Source organism: Peromyscus leucopus, chromosome 7 (genome assembly GCF_004664715.2).
Source record: "Peromyscus leucopus breed LL Stock chromosome 7, UCI_PerLeu_2.1, whole genome shotgun sequence".
In the NCBI taxonomy this organism is placed as follows: domain Eukaryota; kingdom Metazoa; phylum Chordata; class Mammalia; order Rodentia; family Cricetidae; genus Peromyscus; species Peromyscus leucopus.
Genome location: NC_051069.1, coordinates 110,569,316 through 110,580,088, shown reverse-complemented (window position 1 = coordinate 110,580,088; position 10,773 = coordinate 110,569,316). Strand labels below are relative to the sequence as shown.

The following is a 10,773-nucleotide window of genomic DNA, read 5'->3' as shown; positions in this document are numbered from 1 at the left end:
GCCCAGCCTTAGCTTGGCTGGTTTCTAGCCAGCTTTTCTTAACTTTAAATTATCCCATCTTTCTTTTGCCTCTGGGCTTTTCCTTTTCTTACTTCTGTAACCTTACTTTCACTCTTACTCCATGGACGGCTGTGTGGCTGGGTGGCTGTGTGGCTGGCCCCTAGTGTCCTCCTCTCCTTGTTCTCTTGCTTTCTTCCTTTTCTCCCAGATTTCTCCTTCTATTTATTCTCTCTGCCTGCCAGCCCCACCTATCCTTCCTCCTGCCTCAATATTGGCTGCTCAGCTCTTTATTAGACCATCAAGTGTTTTAGGCAGGCACAGTAACACAGCTTCACAGAGTTAAATAAATGCAACATAAAAGAATGCACCACAGCTTTGCATTATTAGGCAAATGCTCCACAGCATAAATGTAATACACCTTAAAACAATATTCTACAACAGGGTTTGCTCTCCTATGCCCATACCACCAGGGTCAGCTCTACTGTGCTACCCAGGCGAGCTCCCAAGTACTGCAGCCAGCAAGGGGGTAGGGGCAGCTCTCCCACGATGCCCAGGCCATGTGGTGGGGTGAGGGGTTGGGGGTAGGGGGCAGCTCTGTGCAGTCCTTGGACATCAACATGGCCCCCAGATGGCAGCCCAGAGCAGGAGGATGTGCACAATGGGCCACAGACATTGACCCAGGCCCCTGCTACTTCAGGACCACAGACCCAAATATGGCCCTCCTTGTCAGCACAGGCCCAGGCATTTCCATGGCCTCATGTGGCGCTGACTACTCACATCAGACTGTTCCTCACCACTCTCTCATCACCGGTTTGGTCTTTCTTTGTAGTGCTTAAGCAGATCCACTTCATTCTCTGCCTTCTCTCCACCATGTATTTGCTCATCACAGTGACGCCTACCCTCCTGTGCTGGGCCTCTCTAGTGCCGAGCCTGCCACTAAGTGCTGGAAGCAGATCTGACTTGAGTCAATCTTTTTTGGCACCGAGTCAATCCTTCTTATCATTACTGCTTCTCTGAATTTGTCTTCACCAGCCAACTCCAAGCTCAGTGAGAACAGGAAACTGCAACTGCCACAGTCTCCAATGCTAAGGGCCAACACCAGTCGCTGCCATCACCTCTCCAGGTCTACCTCTCTCAATAGAGGGGCCGTTTTGATAACCGGCCCACTTCTCCTTCACGTATTTCCTTGTAGTGGTTGGTATCCACTCCAACCATGTCAGAACTGGAGGAGAGAAGCAGAGCTGGATGTGGAGACGGGACACTCTGAACGGCAGCAAGTCAGCCTCCAGTCAGTCGGGGGTTTCTGCAGGGTAATGCTTTACAAAGGACACAGAAGGACTAGAGGACTAGCCCACAATGGTTTTTTTGTTTTGTTTTATTTTTTTGCCACACCCCGTTACTTATCAGTCAATCCCAACTTTGTTCAGAGACAATAGCATCCCAGAGCTATCTTAAACTCTATGAGTGCTCCTCTGGAGAAGCTTAAATTCAGAATCTTAAGATCAATTTGTAGAATTTTGTGTCAATATTCATACCATTTAGTCAAAGGAACTTCTTTTTCTCTGGACTCCAGCCCAAACTTGAAATGAGCTAGATGTCACAGTCTGTAGATCGCTGGCTAAGCCTTAAAGTCCATTTCTATCCCATTATTATCTTTGTGTGCTGAAAAGGGTTTTTATTTCACTCTAAGTAAAGTGTATGGTTTGTGAAGTCTATCTTCATAAAGCCATTAAAAAGGACACGATGGCCTGCTTTGCACCTCATAATGAACAACTTTAATGAACTAAAAGCATTGCATCTACTTGGATGGCAATGTGCATGGCTACAGAAAAACCCACACTTGACAGCAGTGACATGGCTCTGACATCCCCTTCCTTTATCCCTGTCTCCCGCACACCTGACTTAGAGGAACGCCTTCACCCTGGATGCCTCTGCTTCGGCCAGTTGAGTATATTTTCTTAGTTTTGAAATGTACCCTAAAGGAGAGGGAAAATCACATTATCTGTAAGCTACCTTTACACATTTCAATATCAAATAATTTTTAAATTTTAATGTTATCATAAAAAGCAAAAATAATTTCCTTGTTCTGTTTGTTACTACACAAGGTAACACTCTACCGATGCAAAGCTAGGGGAGCACAAAAAGTGATTGTGCACATATAACCAGTGAAATATCTGAACTTTTATTCTAAATACCCTCTAAATAAAAGCATTTTAATGTCCAAAACACTGAAGACCCTGTAAGTTACTCCATAACTCATTAGGGCACACACCAGAAGTTTAAACACATGAAAGCAGACAGGACAAGTTGGGAAGACAAACGAGATTACAGTGCAGGGATATGTGAGGGGTGATGGGGTAGAAAATATGATCAAAAATACTTTACTCATGTATAAAATTTCATAATGAAACCCATTACGTATGACTAAAATATATTAAAACTCTTTTCTTGAAAGCTGAAAAAGTAATTTAAATGGGAGCATGGTTAAGGATATAACTCAGTGGTTTAGTACTTGCCTAACATATCTGCAAGGCCCTTACACACACACACACACACACACACACACACACACACACACACACACACACCCGAGGAACGGTGCTGTCCATTGCAGTTTACATGAAGCAATGAGTCAGAATGAGCTACATATTCACCATGTGAGTTCGGCTCGTAATTCTAAGCAAGCCCTTCAGCCTGAGGACCCAGCAAGGGTCTACAGACCTTACCCAGAAAGGCCACATGTGCGAAGTTCTCAAGCACCACATCCTTGTACAGGGCCTTCTGATCCAGTGTCAAGCTGGCCAGTTCCTGCTCTGTGAAGTACATAGCCACATCTTCAAAAATCTGAAATGGCAAATAATAGCTTTCCTAGGCATCAGACAATCATGGGGGCAACTGTATACTGCTCGGGAAAATATAAAAAGCACAAACTGAAATGACTAGGTTTTTTTGTTTGTTTGTTTGGGGTTCTTTTGGGTTTTTTTTTGTTTTTGGTTTTGGTTTTGGTTTTTTGGTTTTTTGAGACAGGGTTTCTCTGTGTAGCTCTAGCTATCCTGGATCTCCCTCTGTAGCCCAGGCTGGCCTCGAACTCAGAGATCCGCCTGGCTCTGCCTCCTGAGTGCTGGGATTAAAGGTGTGCACCACTACCAGCAGGCTGAAATGACTGTTTTAAAAAACTTCTATATAGCACCTAATAAAACTAGCCAAATGCATCTTCCATGATCTAGCAATTCACACACATGCACACGCACACGAGTGCCTCTACCCATCAAAAGACAAGACTGCAGCTGAGTCAGTGGACATGGCAGAGTGCTTGCTCAGGGTCTTAGTTAGGATTACTGCTGCTAACATGAAACACCACGAGCAAAAGCAAGTCGGGGAAGAAAGTGTTCATGTGGCTTACACTTCCACATCATAGTCCATCGTTAAAGGAAGCCAGGACAGGAACCCAAGCAGGGCAGGAACCTGGAGGCTGGAGCTATACAGAGCCATGGAGGAGTGCTGTTTACTGGCTTACTCGGCCTGCTTTCTTATAGAACCCAGGACCACCAGCCTAGGGATGGCACCACCTACAATGGGCTGGGCCCTCCCCATCAATCACTAATCAAGAAAATACCTTACAGACTTGCCTATAGCCTGATCTTATGGATGCATTTTTTCTATTGATATTCTCTCCTCTCAAATGACTTTAGTTTACATCAAACTGACATAAAACTAGTCAGAATAGTAGTCAGGTGGCAGTGGCGCACGCTTTTACTCCCAGCACTCAGGAGGCATAGCCAGGAGGATGTCTGTGAGTTCAAGGACAGCCTGGTCTACAAAGCGAGATCCAAAACTACACAGAGAAACCCTGTCTGGAAAAACAAAAAACTAGTCAGAACACCTAGTATGCCCAGTGCAGAGGGAGGGAGGGTAGATACCACTGGCTGGAAAAATGGTCCAGTGAGTAAAACACTTATTTCACAGCAGGATGATCTACTACAAGCTGCAGAAACATAAAGCAAGAATTCAGCTGACTATGGCAAAGCTATTACCTGAAAGAGTTAAGATCTCTTCCAGAGGATAAAGCCAATTCTTAAGGAGTCTTGGTGATATTGGCTTTTGAATATTAGCTGTTTCTTGCTTTTCCATTACTGGCCAGAATATTTTCCCCATATTTGGGGTATTTGGATAATTTCCCCCAACTGTATTGACAATAAATCACACAGTTAAGACTCATCTTTTCTGGCTTCTGTTCCTTTATTTTTAAGCATTAGACTCAGAAGTCTGCCTTCTGTAATTACCATCATTAACAAGTATCCAGCTAGTGCCATCTCCCGACAAAAGTATTTTATCTGAGATACCTCCCAGACTTTCTAAGGACAGACTGCAGATAGATAAACACCCAGACCACCTGCTAGTCTCCTGAATTAAGGTATATATCCATATGGAGACAACTGCCAAGGCCAGGCGGATGTTAAGTAGAAACCTTTGCTTCTTGTGCAAATTAAGCTTAACCCTCCTTTCTCTCATAGCCCAAATGGTATCTCTGGACTTCCCCTTTAACCACTAACTCAGAACAAAAGGGCTTTCACATACCAGGTGCATCAAGCTATGACTTAGGAAGCCTAGCTACCGAGTAGACTTGCCCTTCCCAAGCAGAAAGAGGCAGAGTGGAGAGAGGGGAGAGGCAAAAATGGAAGGAATTTAGAACAATGAGAGGACAGGAGGGGAAGGGACAGAGAGGAGCTAAGGATGAGGACAGAATTGAAGCTGAATAGAGAGATTTTTGACCTAGAAGAATAAAGTGAATGGACTAAAGAGCTCAGTATCCCTCAGATTAATTAAGAAGTAGTGTCTCTTCTGGAACCCTGGGAAAAGACTATAGAGGGGCCGGACCCCAATAGTCTTTGATAAAGACCTGAATTTAGGTCCCCAGCACCACATAAAAGCTGGGCATGGGGACAAGAATCTATAATCCCAGTGCTGGGGGAAGGCGATCCCAGGGGCATAGGAGGGACGTAAAATGGAACTTTTAAAGTATTAACGTAAGTGATGGCATATGAATGTATATGTTTCAAAAAGTGAGCTATATAGTTAAAACATAAATGTAAGGTAAACTTCAGTGAGAAATTTCTAAGTTATGTATTAACGTGAATGCACATATAGGTACATGTACATATATCATTGTACACTCACACATATGTACAAAAACAAACACAATCCAGCTTACCTGCGGCTCTGCTTTTACAGAGATATTTTCCATCATAAAATCTTAGTCCTGTAGTCAATGCAGGTTTGAAAATTTCAGGACCTGAAGGTAAACAGAGGAACTATTAGTGATAATAATTCCATTGGACCTCTGCATACAATCCTTGATCCGTCCTGTTCTGAAGATCACTCAGTTCTTATTAATGGCAACTCTAGTCTTAACGAAGGTGAGGTAGCAGGCACATTGGAGAATGCAAAGTGGAAGAACAGGATCATCCAAGAAATGTGTAATGATAATACATACTGTCAAAACTATAGTTGCAGTAATCCAGAGACAACACCAAGGAAAGGTGATAAAGGAAAACAGTACACAGAACGTTATGAACTGATTTAGAGAAAACCAGCACTTGAAACAGTTAAGACCATAGAATCCAGATACGGAGAGCAATGAGTTCTACACATGAAACCCATTGGATACTGAAAGACCTCAGAACCAACCTCTCCTCATGCTACTTAACAATAGTGTCTAACTTTTTAGTAAAGCAAGTCAAATAATTTAAAGATATTTTATCAGAGCTGGGCAGTGGTGACACACACCTTTAATCCCAGCACTCGGGAGGCAGAAGCAGGCGGATCTCTGTGAGTTCAAGGCCAGCCTGGTCCACAGAGCTAGTTTCAGGACAACTGGAACTACAGAGAAACCCTGTCTTAAAAAAAACAAAGATAGCTTATTAGGTTTATGTTTTATGAATATAGATTGCTTGTAATATATTTGTTCAATTTTATAACAGTGGGAGTGAGAAGGAAAACACTATTGTGTTAAAGGAATCCATCAACTTCACATGATTTCAAATATTCTAGCATAGGGAAACAAATCAGTTTCATTTCTTAGTTATCATTTCCACTCTGAGTAGATTCATCCTTTAATAATTAGAAAGTAATCCTGTCATTCGAGAGTGGATGAGCAAGAGTTATGCTTTTTTGTTTTGTTTTGTTTTGTTTTTCGAGACAGGGTTTCTCTGTGTAGCTTTGCGCCTTTCCTGGAACTCACTTGGTAGCCCAGGCTAGCCTCAAACTCAGAGATCCGCCTGGCACTGCCTCCTGAGTGCTGGGATTAAAGGAATGCACCACCACCGCCCAGAGATTTATGCTTCTTAGATAACACCTGAAAAGTAAACAACTGCCTGCCACACAACACATAAAAGTACGAAGAATATAATGAAGGGTATAAATAAATAAGTCAAGAAAATTTTCACATATACATCGAAAACTGTTACACCTCGCACACATTCGATGCTTTATGAAAAGTACCTATTTTGGAATTAACATTAATATACTCTGAATTTCGGGGGTCTACACATGAATTGTGCACTCCACCTTGGTGGGAAACTTGCATGTTATAGAACTCTGAAATTTTTGGCAGGCAAATGAAGTTATCAGAGACCATTTTCTTGGGACCACTCAAAGGCAGAAAGTGTTTTTAAAATCGCCCAGAGGCTAGGGTTTGAGACCGCGATAATGGGAGACACCCCTGACAAAAATGCCATGGCCTCCACCACCGGCCTGTCTGCACCTCAGGTCCGCCTGCTTAGTTGTGCAGGCGGAGCGCTCCGGGCAGGCGCATAAGCTCGGGCCTAAGGACCCGGCGGCCTCTTCTTGCCCGCACCTTACGCTAGCTAGCTGTCCTCCTGCCCCAGGGTCCGGCCACAGGGTCTCCCCCCACGGGGTCTCCCCCCACGGTTCTCCCTCCCACGGGGTCTCCGCCCCCCCCACGGTTCCCCCCCACGGGGTCTCCCCCCACGGGTCTCCGCCCCCCCATGGTTCTCCCCCCCACGTTCCCCCACACAGGGTCTCCCCTCCACGGGTCTCCGCCCCCCACAGGGTCTCCGCCCCCCCACGGTTCTCCCCCACACGGTTCTCCCCCCACGGCGCCCCCCACACGGGTCTCCCCCCACGGCGCCCCCCCACGGGTCTCCCCACGGGTCTCCCCCCACGGGGTCCCACTCACGCCCCCCCACGGGCCTCCCCCCACGGGTCTCCCCCACGGGATCTCCCCCTCACAGGGTCTCCCCACAACACGGGGTCTCCCCACACGGGGTCTCCCCCCACAGGGCCTCCCCCCCACGGGTCTCCCCCACGGGATCTCCCCCTCACGGGTCTCCCCCACACGGGGTCTCCCCCACAGGGCCTCCCCCCCCACGGGGTCTCCCCCACGGGATCTCCCCCTCACGGGGTCTCCCCCACACGGGGTCTCCCCCACGGTTCTCCTCCCACGGTTCTCCCCCCCACGGGGTCTCCCCCACACGGGTCTCCCCCCACGGTTCTCCCCTCCACGGGGTCTCCCCCACACGGGGTCTCCCCCCCCCACGGTTCTCCCCTCCACGGGTCTCCCCCCCACAGGCCCCCCCAGCACCCTTGCCCCCTCCCTCCGGCCCCTTCCGAATCCCTTACCGAAGGCTCCGGCTGCCCGGCAAACCGCAGACACCACACTGACCCTCCCAGCCACACCCTCGGGTTTTAAAAGCTCACTGGCCGGAAGTACGTCATCATGCCGACCGGCCAATCCCCTGTGAGCCCCTCTAGGCGCCTTGGAGGACCCCCCAATCCCGATCATTCCCTCCTTCAGCTTCTGAGGCAAGCCAGCCGAGGTGCAGCAGTGCTGCAGCGAGAGTTGTCGCCGAGGAGCAGGAGACCCTGGCCGTCCTCCTGCCCCACAGGGCTCGCCCACCCACAGGAGGCCTCTTCCTCACTTCCGGACCTGTAGGAGGAATCAGGGGTGTGGCAGAGCTGAACGAGGCTGGACTCCTCTCCAAAGTATTAATGCCGTCCAAGAGCCCTTGAGGGGCGGGTTGAACAAAGTCCAGGAGCTGACTAGGTGATCTTATTGACACCACGAAGACCTTTCGCACCAAACAGGTGGTGCAAAGTCTTGCTTAGGAGTACCAAAAGTGAGGGGAGCGGGTGCCTGCACACAGTTCTTGAAATCTGATGTAGACTGCCCTTCCCAGGTGAGGACTCAGCTTGCTCCTGCGGCCACTCTGGTGTCTCATGGGGACTTCTCACGCTCAACTTGTGTTTGTTAGATCAGAGATGCGGAGACAAGGGACGAACAGTTCAACAGTGCCACAGGTTCTGTTTAAGAAAGTGGGGGTGTCCTAGTAAGAGCCAGAGCCCCAGCCCCACTTGTAGGCCGGGAAGAGGAAACGTCAGTCAGGCTCTAGAGATGAGATCACTGCGGTTAGCCACTGTTGCTGGGGTTGCTAGGGAAGTCGAGCTTGCAGGGGGACCACCGTTGGCCACACAGGGTATTTTAGCAGGCAGGTGGTGGTGAGAGTCTGGGTTCTGGCTAAGGTGCTAGACGACAGACCAAATGTCTCTAGAGCGAGTATTTCCTGCCTTTTGTCTCGGGGAGAGCAGTGGGCCAGACTTCAGGCGTAGTTTTCAGGGGGCTGCTTTGAGTTGAACTGAGATGTTGTCATGTTTGGTATTAGACGTCTCGGAGAAGGCAGATGCTGTCGATGTGTCTTCTGGTGGTCTCCAGGAGACAAAGAGGGTTGGGTAGCTCAGATTTTATTTACTTTTATTTTACCTGTATGAATGTTTTACCTACATGCGTGTCTGTGCCCACAGAGGCCAGAGGAGAATGTTGGACCTCTGGAATGGAGTTACAGATGGTTGTTAGATATCGAGTGGGTGCTGGGAACCAAAGCTCAGTCCTCTACAAGAGCTGCAAGTGCTGTTAACTGCTGAGTTGGCGAGATGACTCAGTGGTAAAGAGCACTTGCTGCTCTTGCAGAGGAACAGAGTTCAGTTTCCAGAACCCATGTCAGGGGGCTCACAACCACCTATGACTCCAATGCCCTCTTCTAGCCTCCTAAAGCACCATACGTGTGTGTATACACATGCAGATACACTCACACATACACATAAATAAAAATAAGTGTGTTTTTAAAAGAGTACAAAGGTTAATAATAGGAAAATAAAGAATAAATGGAAGGAGTCCCAGGAGGGGAGCCAGCCAGGGAGCCATCATCCCAGGATGAACCATTGTCCTTAAGAGCTAGAATGCTGGCAGACTTTTGATGTTCCAGCCTGCCATTTTATTGCTGTGTCTCAGACTACTTTAGGCTGGTTTACATAGAGGTATTACTCTTCCTGGACGAAAAAATGGGTACCCCCTTTTTCAGTCAGAAGGAGGTCCAGGGCTCTGTGATTTCTAAGAATGACGCCTTCAGGGAAGCCTCTGGTTGTGATAATGGCAGCTACTCCATCTGAGATTGTGGAAACAGCCTCAGAAAGCTTTTGGAAATAAGAGAGTTGGGGAGATGCCTGCCACCTGCACCAAAGGTGCCTGTACCACAGAGGAGGTGCCTAGGGCACCAGAAGGGGAGTCAGTGGGAAGAGTTTGAGGCTGAGGAGAGAATTGAGGCAAAAAGAGAGATCATTACTATTTGATTATTTAGGAGGAATTCAGTGTCTGTGATTGGAAAACAAGGGTACAGACACTAGACCAGCCTCCTGGGAGATAAACACAAGCTGATGTTCTAAAGAAGAAAACTCCTGAGTAGTGAGCAGAAAAGTGTGAAGATCTGAAAATGTCTGAGGGAATACATCTCCGTTCTCTTGGGCAGTGCTCTCATTTTTCAAGACTAAATATTCTCTGGATATTTTGCATGCTGAGCAAGCCATGAGAAGCAAATCTCTCCACATTGGGGGTGGGTAGTAAAAGAATGAATCAGGGGCCCTCGTGTCCCTAGAGTTTAACCTTGAACAATGTTGAGTCCACAGATGTGGTGGTGAGGTGGATTGAGTTGCCTCCTTCAAATAAAGTGAGGGCACAGAGGCGTCAGGGAGAAGGAGAGCAGTGCATGTGGGGAGTGTGGGGAGTATGAGTATGTGGTGTCTGTCAGGCACGGAGGGAAAGGGGGTTCTCAGAGGCCAGTGGGTGAGGAGGGCCCACAATGCAGAGCACATCTTTCTTTGCCTTTGTAAATGATGGGTGCTGGACAGACCCAGGTTTGGATGACGAGCAGAGGGAAAAGATGAAGGATGTAGCTGCGAAGAGGAGAGATTGCTGTCAATGGTGCCACAGGCTGAGACCTTGAGGAAGCAGGGTAAATGGAGTGGCAAGAAGGTAGGTGCAGGGTGAAAGGACCAGCCAAAGAAACACACCCTGACCCTGAATCCAGAGCCAGTGAAAGAAGCACACTCTGGCCCTGGATACCTACCATGGGGATCACCTGCAAGTGGTTCCTGTAAGGGACGCTGGGCAGATAAGAAGCAGTCCTATTGAGATTTCCAAAATACCTCTCCTGGGTATTTCTGCAATGTCTTCTCCATCAAATAAGGCTTTCAGTGAGACAGGCTTATAAGAAAGAACATTTCCAGAAAGATACAAGTAGGTAGTAGTGATTGCCTGAGAGGAACTGAGAGGCGGGAGTGGAAGGAAATTCACTCCTCACCGAATACCCATGGAATTTTTTGCTATGAAGACAATTCTATGTCTAGTCAAAACTAAATAAGCTTCAAAGTGAAATGTAGTATTGGTCCACAAAGTCTTAACAGGAGTCAAAACTAACAGAC

At 47.6% G+C, this 10,773-nt stretch overlaps 1 protein-coding gene across 2 annotated transcripts; it reads right to left on the bottom strand.

Moving 5' to 3' along the window:
* Positions 1-1,749: 1,749 nt before the first annotated feature.
* Positions 1,750-8,320, bottom strand: Krbox1 (KRAB box domain containing 1). Of its 2 annotated transcripts, none has more exons than XR_005092106.1 (4): positions 7,949-8,320; positions 5,213-5,293; positions 2,727-2,844; positions 1,750-1,976 (listed from the first exon to the last, which is right to left on the bottom strand). XR_005092106.1 is itself a non-coding variant. In XM_028890420.2 (4 exons), the coding sequence occupies exons 2-4, from the start codon at positions 5,246-5,248 to the stop codon at positions 1,903-1,905; spliced, it is 228 nt and encodes a 75-aa protein (XP_028746253.1). In that variant the 5' UTR covers positions 5,249-5,293; positions 7,642-7,738; the 3' UTR covers positions 1,750-1,902. The 2 variants fall into 2 exon arrangements, 1 of the variants encoding a protein (XP_028746253.1); XM_028890420.2 differs by lacking the exon at positions 7,949-8,320 and adding an exon at positions 7,642-7,738.
* Positions 8,321-10,773: the final 2,453 nt, after the last annotated feature.